The 18,870-nt window shown below is 39.6% G+C and overlaps 1 protein-coding gene across 8 annotated transcripts in view; it reads right to left on the minus strand.

Moving 5' to 3' along the window:
* Window positions 1-18,870, minus strand: part of MKLN1 (muskelin 1) — a 97,345-nt gene that overhangs the window by 49,737 nt on the left and 28,738 nt on the right. For 7 of the 8 annotated variants that reach the window (XM_075758008.1, XM_075758354.1, XM_075758273.1 and 4 more), the window contains 4 exons: window positions 17,762-17,871; window positions 13,595-13,787; window positions 5,935-6,012; window positions 4,645-4,710 (listed from right to left, as the gene is read on the minus strand). In XM_075758008.1, the coding sequence (XP_075614123.1) occupies window positions 4,645-4,710; window positions 5,935-6,012; window positions 13,595-13,787; window positions 17,762-17,871 (447 nt within the window). Of the gene's footprint in view, window positions 1-4,644; window positions 4,711-5,934; window positions 6,013-13,594; window positions 13,791-17,761; window positions 17,872-18,870 lie in introns of all 8 variants that reach the window. The other variant, XM_075758619.1, reaches the window with a different exon arrangement.

Genomic DNA, 18,870 nt, shown 5'->3' on the forward strand with positions numbered 1-18,870 from the left:
CGTTCAGCTGTCTATCACCTTGCAAATCTTCTTTCCGTGCAGTCAGTCCACAGCCTATACTATTGAACACAGCTGTTACATCCCAGGTTCAGGACTCCGCATTTGTCTTGGTTGAACTTCACAAGGGTCTCCTTGCAGTGTCGGGTCCCTTTGACTCAAAGCCCTATTCTCTACTTCATCAACTACTGCCCTCTCAATTTGCTACCAGGCCAAACTTGCTGAGGGCATATTTGAGAATTAGTGTTCCTGGAACTAAAAAGGACCCATCTCAGAAGTAAAAAAATCTAGGTGTAAGATATCTCAAAAGCCTTCTACAAAAGGATGTCACTTCCCTATGTAGTAACCATAGATTTAGCTATCTGCAAGCAGCATTGTCCACTTTGTAAAGAGCACTTGGAACACAACTATAAAGCTAGACCTTAAATTTTCTTGAGGTATTATGTTACTTAGTTTCTGAATCACAGTTCAACGTAGGTGGTGGCTGGATGTAAGTTTTGTCAGGCTAGGGCTGGTCTGGGTAGGCATACAGTCTTCCTATAAATGCAAAAGCACTGTGAAGTTGAGTAACCTCCAGGATTCAGCAGCTGTTTGTGTTTTGGAGCTTAGAAGCCATCTGTGTTTTGTTTCAGAGATCTCTTCATCTTGTACACAAGTCCTGTCTTTAAATATCTTATGGATAGCAGTGTTTTCCTCAGGCAAAACAGCATCCTTCATGTCTGCTGCTCTCACTTCATCTTCTTCATCTTCCCATGCTGCTTTTGAGCCAGCCTCACCATGTCCACTGTGCTGCCCACACATACTATGGGCGTACCGTGCCCACCACTCTGAATTTCCCACTGTTCCCAACCTACAGATTTGTTCTCACTTATCTAATAGAATGAAGTAAGCAGAATTTGTTCCTACGAAAGGAAAAGCAAAATAATGTACAACCAAAATTAGAGAATAGTTTCACTTCAGTGAGCAAACAGAGGTAACACATTAATAAAGACCATTGCACTAATATTTTCCTTCAAAAAATACTTCACTTGCCAAAGAGAAGAGAAATGAAGACAAAAAAATTATCTTGGTTGCCTAGCTATTAATTCTAAAGCAGGCTCATCAGAAAACTTCAGAAGGCTTTATCCAAATGAAATAAAAGATGAACATTTAAACAAACAGGACATATGACAAAAGATTATTTTTTTCTAATAGAATGATTTCTATGTAGTCTGCAATTCCGTTACCAAATGAATTATATGTCTTTATGGACTACACTGTTGTTCACATAAAACTGTGTCTGCTCTGTAAGTGCAGAGGAGATCAATTCCACCTTAATCATGGAAAATTATCCAAAACACAGTACACCTATTCCTCTAAAGTTATTCCTTAAAACTTGAATTTGGCAATCCACTTACACATTTCCACTTTCTTCCAGAATAAGCACTGGTATTTTGAAATGCATACCATATCTGAATTTATAAAAAGGCCTGAGAGGGTATAATCAAAGTTATGTTAATCAAGGTACCAGTGCTAGATGCCTACATCCTTGTCCAAAACTGCATTAGGGCTTAATGCATCTGGGAAACACAGTACTATATACAAGCCCGCATTTTACTGCTTGAGTATTTCACCAGGGTCTACATAAACAGCAGTATAGTTTTTCCATGACTGGCATTCAGCACGCTTAACATAGTATGGTCTTGTGTACTTTTGGGGTTGTTTTCACTTTTGGTGTTTTGGGGATACTTTTGTTTTAATCAATGTCCCTGGGTTGTGACTACTCAAATACTTCTCCTTCCTCGTAAGAAAGCGCAGAAATTCTCCAGCCTCCCACGTGGAGAGCTACGTAAGATATGCACCTTGCAGGAAGAAGTAAAAATAACATAAGCCTTCTCTTTTCATTTACATCTAAAGTTTTAAAGTACATAACAGTGGTTTCCAACTATAACCAGGAATGCCTCTTAGTAAATGTTTCTGCATATGCATACCAAAAGCAGCTTCCTAATTCTGCCATCCAGAGTCATTCCAGTCTGAGTGTTAATCTGATTAAAAGCATGGAAGGCATTGTGAGAATCGATAACTCCCAATTTATTTTTTTTTATATAGGAAGATAATCAGGCTGCATTGTCAATGCTGTATCCCAAAATACCTACACTTTCATTTCAAACTGCTTTAAGATTTTTTCGAAGCACAAAGAACACTACATTTATTCTAAGACAGCTGCAGCAGGTATTAAGAGTGTGAACATCAGATAGAAATGAGCTACAGCACAAGTTACTGGTTGACAACAGAGATGCCACAATTGCTCTTTCAGCTAGTTTCAGCCTACCCTAATTGGAAGATAAAACACGCTAAAAGGCAGTTTAGACCAAGATAAACTATACTGTACCTGAAACTTAGAGCATAAACAGAGTCTCAGCAACTCAACGCACTATCAGCAACTTGAGATCTAGCTCAACTGCTTAGCAACCCGTATCCTCTATCCTAACGCTAACACGTGCGCATCCAGCAGGCTCAGTACTATTGCAAAACTTATTAAAAATAAACTTATATTTTTGTAGTCAGTAATAACTGGTTAGTATTTCCTTGAGGTTAATCAAAAAGCAGAACCATTTATAGTTCAGTTACAGCTACAGCAGGTCTGGACATCAGAGATTAAAATTTGCTTCCAGCATCTATTTTATGTGATATGAAACTTCAAACCTCCTTATATCTATGATTTTGGTGTTTCACTTCATTTCTAAAAGATAAAAGTTGAAGAAAATATTAGTTTTTGAAAAGGACCTCACCCCTCTAATGAGAAGTACAAAGTGAGCTTATTTTCCTTCAGTTGCCAAAGACTTCTGAAAAAAACAAGTGCGTGGGTAAGGAAGGGAGGATGTCTTTCAAGGAAAGAGTACACCGCTGCTCCTTTTTCCATTAACACTAAGTTTGCTCAAGGTTAGCCAGGGAGCTTTACAGCTCCAGTCTGTAACACGCATCCCGACACAACTGGCTAAATTCCCACAGTCTCATTAACCACCACCTATATTCAACAGGAAAACTCAAGTAATCACCAACAGCTGGCTTTAAGAATAACAGCACCAAGAACTTCCCCCGGCCTGTTCGTGAGCCAAATTAAATGGCAAAACTGATAATTTCAAAAACATTTAGCCTTTTATAAGCCTCAGTGCGCCAGAAAGCAAAACTAAGAGCAACTTCCCAAATATTCCAGAGAGAACCTTTCTGAAGGTATCCTGCGACCACTAGCATGCTAGAGAGAGAGATCCTGTTCTTCCACGTCAGGACTCTACCTCTGTGGGTGCTCGCCAGCCAGTTTTGTGCGAGTAAAAAAAAGATACCGATGTTTTTTACTGCTTTGTTAAAGCAGAGTGAAAACTTAAGTCAAAAGCACAGACAAGAAGCTTACTAGGACTTAAGAAAACCAACAGAAATCGAAACAAGGACTCGCACTACTATGAATATATTATTTTTCAGGAGGTCTAAAGCACTATCCTTTCCCAGTTGACAAGCCTCATGTTTCTTTGGCACGCTTGTGAAACAGCCACAGTCTACGTATTCGCTGAGGCCACTAGGGAGCGTTCACAGCTTCTTTTGTAGGCAAACACCAGCAATCCTCCAGCAGCATTTTATTCTAATGAATCTCAAACCTCTTCAACCAAAAAAAAAGTTTGCTTTCATATACAAAATAATTCGAGTGCTTCCTCTACAGCAGTAACTACACTCTCAGTAAAAGCCAAAGACTGCAGCTACTGCTGCATTTTTGCTTGTTCACTATGACTTAGCAAATTACTCTGGAAGGTACTATCCTGTCACATGCTTCAGTCTCTGTCCATATGACCACAACAGATACAGCGATGGTAATTTTTTGCCAACTCTCTCAATGCCACCCTATACTCCTCTCTGCTACTCACACCCCGATCTTGTTCCTCCTTTCCTAAGAACAATCCTTTTACTCATAAAAAACATTTACTTAGCAAAGACGAAGGCAGATGCATTCCTTATTTCTGTAAGGAATGACATACCACAGAAATCTGATTAAATAAAAGCAAGACAAAGATACAGAAAATTACGGAGAACAACAATCACCGGAACTGTTACTTATACTCCCCTTGCCTTTCTTTTCTTTGCAGGCTCTTTGAAACAGAGGCTGAACCATTCTTTAAACTGCTATAGATATTTTTTTACAAAAATGTTTCCTAACAAATTATATTTAACAGCAGCTTCTTGCACACTGTGGAAGTTACAAACCACCCAAACAAAATACAAGGAATGTTTCAACACATCAGATCCATTGCTTAAGCACTTTCCAAAGAGCATAGTATGTAGCAGATAAGGAAAATAATCATCCCTAACTTCTCTTCTCTTGTTTAAGCTCCTGCTCAGAGAGGGTAGGAGGGACAAAAAATTAAAAACAATTATTCTTAGTTAAGACAAGACAACAACTAAGGCATAACAGAGAACTAATACGGAAGAAGGGGGGTGGGAAACGCAGTTGGAGTATAGTTCCAGAGAGAAAGCAGAGTATTTAAACAAGCTATCAGAAAGTCCATTTTTTTTCCTCAAAACTTGAAGTTGATAGAGTCTAAAGAAAAGCACATTTGCATATTTATCTGAAAAATATCCAGTTAAATAATTTAGTTAAGAAATTTAGCAGCTACTCACCTGTCTGAACATCTATAACCATCTGATGGCCACCTCTCATCCCTGGTCGGCTATCTTCCCCATCACCTTTAAAAAACCGAGAGGGCAGAGTTTTTCCTTTATAAAATTTTTAAACCAAAGAAAGATACATCCTCATGTATTGGCCTAAATACTATATGGAAGCAGAGCAATTTAGTCACCATTCTTTAAACACTTTTTCCAAGTAGTATCCCTCTGTGCATTATAAAACTGCACAGTTTTATATTGAATTATCTGGTGACTGATAGTACAGATAACTAAAGTGAATAGAGTACTCTACTGCAACTCTGAGCGCCTTGGAAAGGAGCTAGAGAGTTCCTGACGCATGCAGGTCCACACAAATGAGGTCTGAGTTATCTTTGCAGCTCTCCAGCAGTGAGGACAGAGACAACCTTTTGCTCCCACTTCCATCCCTCCCCACCCGAGAGCTGCCTGAAGGCTGAGCAGTGAGAATAGATACTCAAATGACAAGGCAACGTACCCATGGGATGGAAGCAAAGAGGTAATGGTATAGATATAGCATAGCTAGCTTTGCACCAATTAATTATGCTCACATATAAGGGAATTCCAACTGTCCAATTAAAGCAGCTTTCCAACCGCTTTAGACATCTTAAGCATTCAGGACAGGTGTCATCTATGGGAAGCAACATTAGAAAGATAACCCATGTCCTGCTGGAAGAGAAATCTGCTTGTATTCATAGATAACCCTTCTGAAGAGGTTCGGACACAGTGCTCCACATTTGGCGATTATCACCTTGAATCCTACATTTGCTGTATGACAGCGATTTTTGTATTTTGTCGTCAAGGCTGCTGCTACAAGTCTCCTCTCAAGGCAGAAAGTGATGGAAAAAGATTCTGCAGTTTAGATTTACTATATAACAGACCAAGACTTCAAAAGATGCACCTCAAATTTAAAACACTCCCTGTTAATATAATGTATTTATTTGCCACTCTTTGCTGTACATTTAATTTGACTCCATGTGTTGAATGCAGTCATACAGGTAACTGCTCTCATGCTTAACCTATATTCTAACATTTGTTTCTGAACTGATTAGCTATCCTCAAAGTTACAGCTAATGTTCCTTGCTCAACCAGAAACCAGGTTGCATTTCACTGACTTTATAGGCAAATGCACGTTTTTCATAGACAAAACCATTCCCTAAAACAACTGTCCCACAGGCAGCTTTCTTGCATCATTTTCTTGCTCAATATCCTCAAAGGAACAAGATAGAACTGACAGTACATGCGTTATACCTTAAGAAACGTCCCTACCTTTGGTGCTTTTGGGGATGATCTGCCCCCAGCGAGGTTTGTATTCTTGTTGACTGATATACTGATTGAATAAGCCATCTGCAAAACAAAAATTTTGCTGTATAAAACATTTATACTTCCATTATAGCAAAATCACTTTTAATGCAGGTAACTTCAGCCTAACTCAACCCAGTATGCTACTCCGAAGCCTTCATTTTAAGTAAATTCTCTACATACATCAGTGAGTTTGTTAAACTTGTTAATGAACTAAATGTGTAAGCACTAAAATAAAAAGATTACTTGTTACTAGATCAATCAAGAATTACCCGGTTTGCCTGGCAGGTCATGCCAATTGTCTAAATCTCCAGTGTGGTGTATTTAATTAAGAATAGAATCCCTCCCCCTTATTTAAGCAAAAGGAAAGTTGCCAGTGCGTGTAAAATTCAACCATTTTAGTACATGTTAAGTTAAAACTAGGTCAGGCAGCATCTCTAGAGCTTCATCTAAGAAAAGGGAAGAAAAGCAGATTGTTTAAATGCTACGATATGGGACAACCAAGTGCTGGATGAAAAACAAAATAATAGTTTACATTCTCTTCAGAGAGTTAAGCAAGAAGAGAAACAGAAGATGTATTAGGTCACTGGCCAGATATGCCAACTGCAGCATTTCTGTAAGAAGCATTAACTCCAGTACTCTGTCCAAGCTCCCCTTGTGCCTTCCTCTCATTTCATCTCTTCAGCGTCGAGAGGTCAGTTCCTAATTCTCATCATATGTTATCAGTCTATCACATAAATGTGGTTTGTTTTTTTTTTTTAAAAAAAGGAGATTCATAACACCCACGCTCCCTGGGACTGCTCTTCAGTCTGGGAAGGGCTTAGCAAGCCTTTGGGGAACTTCTTGTTCTTCAAATGTCTCCTCTAAAAAAAAAAAAAGAAAAACCCCACCAAAAAAAAAAAAAAACCAAAAAAAACCCCAACCCTACCTTACCTTCTGCAGGCACAAACTCTTACATCACTAATGGCCAGCCCCTTGACCACTGCTCACCTGGCTATATCCCACCTATCACCCCACTATCTCAAGACACAAGCTCTTCATGACAAGCATTTGTTTCACATTTACGCATTACTTGAAAAAAGTGGGAGTTCATACACCCAGTTTACATCACTAGTACAGTGATAATTACCACAGGCAGACTGAGGATTTCAATGAGAGATTTACACAGTTTTGTATTGAAACAGTGCACTGCACATATACCACTCAGACGGAGGATGCATTCAGGGGTCCTGAATCATGTAATACCCAACAGAGATGCTCTTTGGTAGAATGGTACCCAGCAAGCTGGCTCAGGAATCAGTTTTACATTCCCCAGCAGAGAAAGGAAAAATGAAATTACTAAGTTGCATCTAATACTTTTTAGTTCTTGAGCCCCCACTAATTGTGACTTTGAGGTAAGAATTTAACAGATTATGAATGTGTCTATTTATAGAAAAATTCTTTGTTAGGCATACAGACAAAAAAGAATAATCCTTACTGCACACATCTCTATTTATTTACAAAAAGGTAAAAATCTTGGTTAAGCATGAGACAACATCCAGAGAATATTCTGAAGCATTTCCTGGCATCCTGTAGTTTGTCATGACTGAAATCCAGGTTTTAATTAAAACAGCAAGTACTTCCTGGGAGAAGATGAATTCTCTATTTAGAGAACAAGAAAACAAGAGCACTCAAGAGTTCCTGAAAGGTGCTGAATTTGGTATTAGAACACAAAACTGCTTTCAACTTCCATAAACTCAGTTTTGCAAGTTTTTCAAATTAAATGCTCTGTGAAGGCAGGGCAGATTTTACTTTCACCTGTCCTAGAGCCAAAAACATCAGCTCTCCTAGCATTAGGTAATTGAGGAAAGCCCAAAGTTTGCTCAGCATTAGGTAGAAAAGTGGTTTGCTTTGGTTTTAAGTCTAGGGTTCCTAACTCCCACTTCTTCAGCATTTATAAAGTCGAGGCAAGGCACGAGAGGCTTTAAACTTGAGATTTCATGAATTCTGATTCAGAAAAGCCAGCTTCCAACAAAAATGCATGCACTCTTAAGAAGTCCATACTGACTCAGACAGATTTTTCTAGCCACAAACCTAGACAGAAATCCAGCCTTTTGGTTATCATTAGAGCGTTTGGTCTTGAAGACAGAACGCAAAACCATATTTATCCCTATGGCAGCCAATAGATAATTGGACATAAATAGCTCAGGAGATGAATTACACCACATACGATCTGAAAGGGTGATTTAACCTCTCTCCCATGCTCAACACCCACAGGCTGCACTTGTCAAGATATGACACTTCTCCCCTACTGTGCCTTCAGCCTCTTTTAATAATGCTTCTTGTCTTCCATGGGACATTGGTTTGGAAATACTCCAGCTTGCTTCCCAGAAATGTTTCTTTCTGCTGGGAGCAGTTCCACATTCATCCTACTTGCACCGCAAACCAGCAGCGGCTTGTTTTGGAAGCTGAATCATCACCTGTCTGACACCACCAGGGAAAAAAAAGGAGGATTTCTAGGTGGATTCTGTACCCGATGCCAGACCTATTCTAGCACACTCCTTATGTTTCTTGCCAGGAGAGCACTTGCTGACCAAAAGGTCTCCAAAGCTTCTGCAAAGCACTGAAGATCAAATCTAGGCCAGCTCAGATTTGTCAGCTGTTTCCAATGAATCAGTATTTTAAAATAAATTTCAAGTCTCCTGTAGAAAAAAAAGTGTTAAATGCAAGTTTTTAAAGGAAATCTCCTTCGCTCGGGAGGCCTCTCATTTCAATGTCCGTGTTTACTCTCTAAAATTACAGCCAAAACCAGTACTTTTATTTTGTACTATTTTCAAGCCCTTCGCAGCAAGTTGTGACGCATTTTGGATGTAACAACATGAAGTTCACAGTGGTTAAAGCTTAGTAAATTCTACCTCTCTGATAACCTAAGCCTTTCTTTTGTCAGCCAACTACCAGTTACCTAGAAAGGATTAGGACAAACATTGTGGACAAAAATATTTAACTTGCTGAAGCCAATCAGGAACAAGTAAAAATTGTGTTGTTTCTTTTTAGACAACACACATCTCTAGATAGAATTACTAAAATCTATTCACTTCACTGTCAATGGCTGAAAAAACTTCAGAGTAGCCTTTAGCCCATAATTTCTGTGTGTTGGATTTTGGTTTAAGATTTTTCTTAAATCAAAAAACCCCACCCAAAACATCTAAACAGATTGAGGGTTTTGTAGTTCACAAAAATCCTTCTAAAGAAAAGCTGAAGCAGAAAACAAAGATGATACCAGGTAAAAATCCAGCCATTACTCAATAATTTCCTCAAACGCTGGAGCAACAAGGAAACATTAATTTTCCCAGCCTCAAAGCTGTAATATCCTCTCACATTTCCTTCTTAAGAAAAATGAAACAGGATACAAGGTTTGCTCTCAAATCCCTGCAAGATATGCTTTCTTCTATGCAAGCCCTACCTTTAGTTAGCATAGGTTTCGGATCACTAGCAAGCCTCTCCCCTCCATATATCCCAGTACTACGTAGAAAGCAGCAAGCCAGCATCCATACTTTCTCAGAAACAAATCCAAACATATTTGAAGGTGAAATTAAGGTATACATGTCTAGAGCTTCTAGAAGAACACAAGTGTTCCTGTGCATCCCAAGTTTTGGGAGACATTTGAGCCTGCAGGCTGTGCATCACAACTTCTTGTTTGTCATACGGGGACGACTTGTCAACAGATAAACACATATCACGTACTGACACGGGAACTGCCAGAAGGAACACCTCAGTCCCCAGAATACTAATACAAACCTAGCAGATCTTCAATCCATTTCAAGCAGCTTTCTATGTCTACAGTAGCTGCAAACAGTTCAACTAAGTAATGTGCACTCTGCATACTCTCTGTAGGAATATTAAGCAGATTTTTTCTTCAATAATATAGGCCGTCTGAAAGCTATAGGAATGAATCCAAATGTGAAGCATTTGAACTAAGTCTGTGAACCAGCTGAGATTTAGGGAACCTTTTATTTTTGAGAGGAAGTCAGGCAGCTGCCAGAGTTTCCATTTGCCCATTTTCTAAGTGTAATGCACAAGTCAAAAGAATCTGCGGGAAAAGTGTGGCTGCCTGCCACTGAGCTCTCAAAAGAAATCATCTGGTGATGTGAGGTGGAAGACAGCGTTCATCATTAGCAATGCAAAAGAACAAGAGTTTAGCTCTGCTAGCACTAATTCTTGACCACCTACTCTTTTTCTACATGACTAAGCCTATGGAAATAGCCTGCGAGAGATGCATCGCGTTTCACTTTTTAAATACCTACCGCTGCAAATGTTAGCCTCTACAGAAGAGATTTTAGGCTGAACTGAGTGTGCAGTATCTCTGTCACCCTCATTGCACTTCTGTTTGCTCCTTTAAGGCAATGAACTCTCAGATCAGCAACAGGTCAGAAGTTCACATATTCATGTCCAGTCTGTTACAGAACAGTTCGCTCTTTGAACAATTTCAGGGATAATTTAAGGATCTGTGTATCTCAATTAACTCTCCAACTACACTACACGGACCATACACAAGACTAAAGTTAATCTGCTTTTATTTGGAAAAACAACACATCAGAGAGGAGTTCAGTCAAAAGAACACCCACACCTTAGAGACTAAGCAGCAAGCTATGGAGACTTCACAACAAAGCTGCTAAGAAAGTAAAATGGTAAAACACTGGGTGCTAACAAGCCTCTTTCAACTAGAGAAGCTTGAGAGAGACGCAGAACCAAATGAGAACAGGTAACCATGGAGGACCACAGGGAGCTGATGGTAGCAATACTATAGGAGAATGTGTAGAAAGCTGAAAACATCTATTCCCTTCATACCGACAGAAGGATCCAGCTGTTAAATACCAGCTATATTCAACACCTTGACTTGACTATCATCTTATACAACTCCAGTCAAACTATTCCAGCTGCAGTTTCCATTTTTTTGTGGCTATCAGAAGAGATCTGTCCTATCCTCTCCCCCATCATAGCCCCATCAGCTCCCTGACCTGGTTTGCCATGTGGTAGCACGAGCACCAGTGCCAGCAAGTGAGGTGCCAAGAGACACACTGTCCTGAGTAAGGGCAGGATTGACCCAGTTAGTAAAAATTAAAGCAAATATGAGATACAGCCTCAATGTCTCAGGATAGCGAGCACTTCTCTGAAGGGTTCTGGGAAGTGACAGAGCTTTACATGGGTATAAAAGCTGAAGACAGCATAAAGAATTGCAGGATGGGGGAAGGAAGGTTAATGTATTCAAAGACAAGCAAAATCATTAAGGATGAGCAACAGAGCAATGGGAGATGCGTACACTGACATTTAACTTCAGCTAGCCAGGTGTTGGATTAAAAGGAAGCAATATAAATATCCTCATGCATATTATTCTGTCCCTCAGAAGCAGTGACAAAACTTAATGATGCTACTTGAAGACCTTCCTGCTAAGTAACCCACAGTATGTTACTAGAAATACTTGCTGGAACAAAAAAGGACTGGTAAAACAAGCTGTAGGATATTTCTCTAGTTTGCTTAAGTGATGTTGAGTTCCCCAGCCTCCAAAAAAGGACACAATTAAAAGAACCAAGGAAGCAAGATTATTCCCATCAAATCTGACAAGTACTGTCTGACAAACAAGACACTTGGTTCAAGACAAGACCTGCAGTTTTCTACCAGGCAAGTCCTTTGCCATTACTTCCACGGCTGGAAAAGCCAAGAACTGCAGACAGTAACCCCACTCTCAATGTACAAGGGGAAACAGAAGCACCACCTCAGCTCAAGCCCTAGGGGAAAACTGCTGGATAGAATAAATGCAGTATGGTAAATATTAAGAAGGAAATCAACGTACAACAGCTCAAAAAACGATGCCATAAACATTCACTTAATTAGTGCCCAAGAAAAAAAAAAAGTCCATTTTTGAGAGAACTTATTCAGCACATTCTAGACCTCTAGTGAAATTCCATTCAAGAAATAGTTTCTACTACAGCCTGCAATGAAGTGGAAAGAGGACGGCCTCTAGGCACCGACAAGATTAAGCCACAGATGAGGCAGCAGACCAATGCACTGGCAAAATCATCACCATCAGCATACAGCATCCCTCTGGCTCTCAGCAGATCCTGCCTCATATTGGTGGGCTCATCAGCTGCCCCCAGGCACTGGTGTCTTTGAGAAACACTGCAAAGACAGTAACAGCCAGCCACAGCTCCCTGCTGCTTTCTCATCCTGCAACCCTCACTCACCCTTAAGAATCAGGAGGAAGCTGCTGCTTGCAAAATGCCCCTGCATTGCAGGAAGCTGTTCACGCTCCCATCCCAGCCAACAACATTACATGGTCTCAGGAGGGCAGGCAACACTCAGGAGGGTGAGGATGAATGCTGGCAATTCTCAGTCTTAATGCTTGTAGCTGCTCAGGGAGCTCAGTGCAGGGCAGAGCTCAGCTGTTCTATCTGTATCGTTGAGAAACCTTGACCCAAAACCCAAAGAAAGCCATTTACTGCAGTTTTTGATGACCTGTTGCAATAAGCTCCCTAACATTACGCACAGTTGAACAGCTTACAAAAAGATCATGGATTTTCATTGAAGGCAAACCTTGATTTTAAAGCCATCATTTCTATCATATCCTGAGAACCATTTGCAACTTTATTAGTACAAACCACATTGATGGAATCAAGCAGGTATGCTGGCATCTATCCAAAAGGTATTACAAAATGAATGATTAGCCCAGAATTAAAATAAACACACATCTCTGGTGCCAAATATCCATGAAATTGGTCCACTAAGCCCCTAACTACTGGCATCAGGCACAAGGTTCTCTTCTTATGCCAGTACAAGTTTCCGATGAAGAGTGACTGCACACAGTCACGAGCAGTACACTCACAACCAAGAGCATCTCTATTTATCAGACTGTGATCCAAAAAAAATCACTACACAGGTCCTCGGGAGACACTTCAGTGCAATAGCCCAATTCTTTTTGTATCCCATTCTATCAACAGAAGGTACATATGTCCCATTTTAGGAGCTGAGAGTTGTTTACACACAGTGCTTTGGAGGTAAAAGTTTCCAAATAGAAAATTAATATTAATTACAATGAAAGCAGCTGCCAATGTCCTGCTCTGCAAGGGAAGGTAACCTCTGCCTCCAGTCACTGTGACTACTTCAGCACCATTCTCCAAGGACTATTTTCCCCATAGGCAAAGACAGCATTCTCATTCAAATATAGCTGAGAACTTCTGCTGAAACATCAACTCAGTGGTAAGCTCTAATCAGAAACCATGATACAGATCATTACTGAGAACAGGTTTTACGCCTCCCTGCTCACCACTGCAGTAACTTTTCTGACTGTTATGCCCACTGTCAGCTTGCCAGCAACTTGCATGAAGAACTTGTCTTTACCCACTCTTACGTGCACCACATCGTCACCTCTGGGGGAAAGAGGCTCCAAAAGTAGCAGTGGTAAGAGATTACACGACTGAATTTTTAGGCTTCATCAGACACATACTAACAAGTCCAAAAGCTGATAGTACACAACACTAGATATGAAATACCACATGAACTAGCCAATTCTACTACTAAGTACATTAACATTCAAAGCAGTAACATTTCAATGCTTTTAATTAATATACCAGAACCCCTCTAATGCTCTTACCATTCACAGCTTTTTCTATCAGTTCTTCACAAGCATCAAAGTCTCCCTTCAATACCAGTTTGTCATGCAGGTCTGTCAACATAGGATGCTCCAGAGCAATCTTGGTTTTCTTCTGCAGCGACTCAAAAGCTTCGGTGTAGTTGTGCTGACGAAAATGCTTTAGGCAAAGGCGAATGGCTTCCTGTTCACGGTACTACTGGAACACAAGAAAACCTATGAGACGTGTAGATTTTTCTTTTACCAGCACTGCTGGGAGCTACCTGTGAACCTGCCTGGAGACAGCAGCAGGATCTCTTACACACACTGCACATAAATTGCTCACGAGCTTACAGAGGAATGCTATATGAAAGACGTTACAAGCTGTGCAGGCATTTACTTTCCAACAGTATAGAAATTATACAACTTGGTATCATCCAATTTAATAAGCATACAAGAAAAGAGTGCACAGTGTCCCAGATCTTGGGAGTGACCATTATTTCCCCCCCAATCTGCTTGGCCCTACTGTTCGAGGCCTACACAAAGTACAGAGCAAGAAAAAGCCTTTGCTATCAGCATTACGTAATTTGATTGTATGACTCTTATATAACAAAATAATTTAGAAGAGTAAGTAGGTCACAGCTTTTCTAGAAGGAAAAAAAAAAAGCCACGAGAAAAGGAATACTTGCAGTGACCACTGCTCCGGCAACAGAAAAGCAGAAGGCAGGGCTGACCCCAAATCCTGCGGGTTCACGAGGGTTTCAGATCAACGCCAGCAAGGATTTATGTGCACGCCAAAGTTTTACCTTCAAAATATTCCCACGTATCTTGAAGCAGAACCCCTGCTTTCATACTGCAGATGAGCCAAAGCGCCCCGTTTCCCACTCAGCTGTGGGAAGGGGTGAGAAAGGCTAAAGAAACCCACGCTGGGTCAAACATACAGGCACAGAGACGCGAGGGAACAGTAAACGCTGCGTAAGAGCTACAGCTTGTGCTGTTAACCTACTAAATCATCCACTGCGTTTTCAAAGCTGCTAACAATACACATAAGTAACACAGATCTTTAAAATAAGTGATTCTACTATTTAGAACTTAAATAGACTCTTCAAACCCAAATTCTAAGGCACTGAAGAAAAAAATAATCTCAATTTCGTTCTTTAACACACAACTACTGTGATAAAAAGCAAATGTAACTTAAGCATCTATAAGATTGATCACATGACAGACAAAAGATTATACTCCTAAGTGGACACCACTGTTAGAAGTGAAGTTCATGGTATTTAAATGAACAGAATCTTTCTCAAAACCTAGAACTAACACTAACGTCAAACAAAAATTAGTGCTCTCGGAATAATGGCTCCATAGCAAGAATCTCATAAACTGAAGCAGCTAAAAAGAAACACGGCCACATGCTATATTTTTAGTTCTTAATCCATCAGTATTTCACAGCTGCAAATAGCCAGAACTATGCATTTTTAGAAAATCAGTTCCCAGCCCACATGAAAAAGGCCAAGGACACGTACCGATAAAAATGCAAGACTGTGGCAAAGTAATATTAAAACTAAAACAGAGTTTTACAGCAGAACTGGAAAATTTTTTATTTTTTTTTTTCCCTAAGAGATCCCTAAGACACTGTCTTTAAGCAAACATTCACTTACAACAGTCAAGGCCAAACCCACATTAGATTGTTTGTTCCTCAAAGGAATAGCAAGCAAAAGGATAGCTGCACACCAGGAACAACCAGCTTCTGCACTTTCAGCTCCTCTAGTTTAGCCGTTGCACAAAATCCAGACTTGGTATGTTTCCATTGATCCTCTCATGACTGATAGACTTGACTTACAAAACATCAAATGACTGTTGGATGTGTGCTGGCCACTCGATGCAATATAGAAGCTTGCATTTAAGTGACGCCATAGTAGCACTTCAGAAGTTAAATGTAAAAACTTTTTGATGCAAAAAGATGTATAAAGAGTATATAAAAGGCTCCTTTTTAAATGCTGTCATACAGGTTTAAAGAGATGACAACTGAAATAATAGCTTCAGATCAAAGCTGTAAATAATTCCTATGGTTAAAAATGTAACAAGAGTATGAGACTAAGATATTAGCACTGTTAAATACACTAGTAGAATTTGAAACATTTAAGCGTTCATGATAAAAACCAAAAGTGATAGCCATCGATAAACTGCCACTTCTTAGTTGCTGAAGTATGCCCACTCTTCAGTAAAAGCAAAGTGTAGCGAAAGTCTTTCAGGGGGCAGCAGGCTGAGCCGGATAGCAAGGAGAAAGCAGTAAGGAGGGAACTGAGGAGCATGCCTGCTGCTTTGAGTCCTTATCTGTTACCCCCAACTCCACTCCCTTTAGGAAAGGGAGGTTTTGTTGGTTGAAATACACACAACAAAAAGGATGGGCAACTTCGTGTACAACCTTCTTCTCATCTGATGTTTCAGGCAGTAAAGAACTACTAGATTTCAAAGCCTTTGAGACTTCCAAGAACATCCATGAAAATAGTCACATCATCTCAAAGAACTGGAAGAAACAGGTCAACCTTTCTGCCTTTCCCCAAATATGGGTCAGCGCATATATCCTCCTACACAGATCCAGCAACAGAGCCCTCTCAGGACTGAGAGAGAGAACAGCATTGAGACACACACTCATCACCAAAACTTTGGCAACTGATCCTTGTAGAGCCCAAACAATCATGACTAAGTCTCTGTCTTGATGTTTTAGGGCTCTAAGCTTTAGAAGAACAATGCTGGCACCCCCTGAAGAAGATGTCACTACATACATGCTGACCATGAAAAGTGTCAATTCCATGAGATAAGATGGAACAAAACAGATGCTGACATCATCATCAGCTCCTGACCCAAAAAAAAAAAAAAAAAAAAAAAAGGCAGAGCTTCCCAATTGCAGCAACTGGTCAAAAATGCCAGAGACACCACCATGTGCACAGAAAACCAAAAACCATCAGCAGCCAACTGGACTTTTCAGAACTGGACATCAGTAATCAGCAGGCTAATGACCACAATACCACTTTAATCATAAAGCCGCTACAGACAACTTCCACTGTGACTTTTAGTACTATTTTTAAATGCTCCATGAAGAAACTTGTGATGTTGGTATAACCATATATGAGCCAGACAGCATGACCACAAGGTTTCTTTACCATAGTGGCAAACCCATGAACTGGTGAGGGAGCCTCAGTACTACATGCACAATTTTTATCTCCTTTTAAGTTTTTCCTTCTGGAAGCAGAGATACACTGCTCCACTACCCAGTTTTATTCAGCTGGGAAGGATGTCTTCTCTGTAACACAACATGAATTTCACGAATTGTTCCAGAAGATCTATGCATAAAAAGCAGCAACAAAATGAATTCTGGTTGTCAATATGCACTTCCCTCCCACAGGAGAGGCATCTGTTGTACTCTATTTAATACAGTTTATAGAAATAATGTTTAGAAACCTTTGAACTTTCTGTCTATCAAAGTGACAAGTGGTATAAATCATCTCATCTCATAGTCCAGTGGCATCAGCTCCCCTCTGTTCCGGAGTATTCAGCAAAAAGACTAAGAAGAAAACATCACAAGCACAAGGAGCTGCAACAGGAAAGACACCAACCTGGATTCTCTTTAAAACAAGCTCATTTTTATACCCTGTAACAAAAGCTGCATATGTAACCCAAAAGGCTCCAGGCTCACATATAGCTCTACAAAAGGATTGGTATGGTAAAACAATGACTAATCAAGAGGCAAGAGGAGGGAGAAATGGAATCTGCTTTGTTAAGATTCATTTCTCTTCCAATACAAAAACTATTTTACTAATACTGTCCCTTTTGACTCGGTGTTCCTTTCTTTTATGTTTTTCTTGTGATATCTACCTAGCAGGTTTTTTTTTTTCCCCTCCAGTGGTGGTTTTGAGATTTTTGGGGGGTTTGGTTTTGTTGGGTTTTTTGGTTTTGTTTTTTTTTTTTTTTTTTTTTTTTTTTTTAAAGAGAAGAAGTAGATACAATTAAAAAAGATTCACTTAAGAGTCAAACTCAGCCATATGGTTTGAGTTTTAACTATGCGTGTTTGTTGTTTTAATAGCTGATATTCAAGGAATGAAAAGGTCACGTAATTCCAGTAAGAGAAGTTTCACAAGATTCTGAGACTCCAAATCTTCAAACAAACAGGCATCTAAAATGCAGGCCTACCTTGCTGTACCAGTTGAGGCACGGTTGGACCACATCTGGATCATCAATGCCATTAAGTTCAACATACCAGATACTAAAATTGAAGCTAGGTCCCCAGGATAAGAGTGGAACTGGAGAAGAAAGGGAAAGGAAAAAAAAGAATGCATAAATATCAGCAACCACTGCATTAGTCTCATCAGGCTATACATAGTACTATTTAAACAGAACGTTTTTAAAGGTTACACAAAATTCAGTATTTCCAATGTGACTTAAGTTCTAGTTTGTTTAATTAAGCTTAGAAAAATTACCAAATACGTCACGTTAAAGTTGTCATTTAAAGCAACCTGTGCCAAGCAACATTAACACAGCAGATCATTACAAAGCAGAAGCTTGCTTTAAGCAAAAGAGCAAAAATACTATCATTTAAAACAGCTCAAAGAGGCAACAAGCTTTGACATGGATGAGAATCACGAGCATACTAGCGACAGTATTTGCTCCTCATAGTACACTTATTTCCACATTTGTCAGCAACAATTATTTTCCCTAATGGCGAAGACAAGAAGCTTGGATATTTTAAATTTTACAAAATTAGTAACATCTGCAAGTTGTGGAGGAGGGAGGGAGGGAAAACTGTCAGTTTCCAGTTTAAATACTGTATCTTTTTAAAAAAAAAAAAGCTTAAATCCGTGCAGCTTTTTGGCTAATACTGTTTTATCTGTGTATTAGAACAAACTTAACATACTTAAAATATTAAATGATCCATGAAACACACTGCAGCCTCTCACCTAAGGCTTCTCTACCACTCTGTGTTAACATCTGTGGTCTTGCACTGATCTACTGATTAACCTGCAAGTTAAGACTTGGTTTTGCTTTTCATAGCAACTCCAATCCCCAGAAAACTTGTGTGAACTCTGACTCCTTAAAACTGCAGTGAAATCAAGTGGTTTCACTTCAAATACTTTTGTTTCTTTTTTATTTGACCGTAACTGATAAACAGGAAAAGATACTATTAGAGATGAATGAGTTGTTACCAGCAACAGCATGTTGTCCACTATTTCCTCCCTTCCACAGAAACTATTTTTGCCACAGAGAAATTGCTTGTTGTCTTTCAAACCACTATAAAATACCAC

Source organism: Balearica regulorum, chromosome 1 (assembly GCF_011004875.1).
Source record: "Balearica regulorum gibbericeps isolate bBalReg1 chromosome 1, bBalReg1.pri, whole genome shotgun sequence".
NCBI classification, from domain to species: domain Eukaryota; kingdom Metazoa; phylum Chordata; class Aves; order Gruiformes; family Gruidae; genus Balearica; species Balearica regulorum.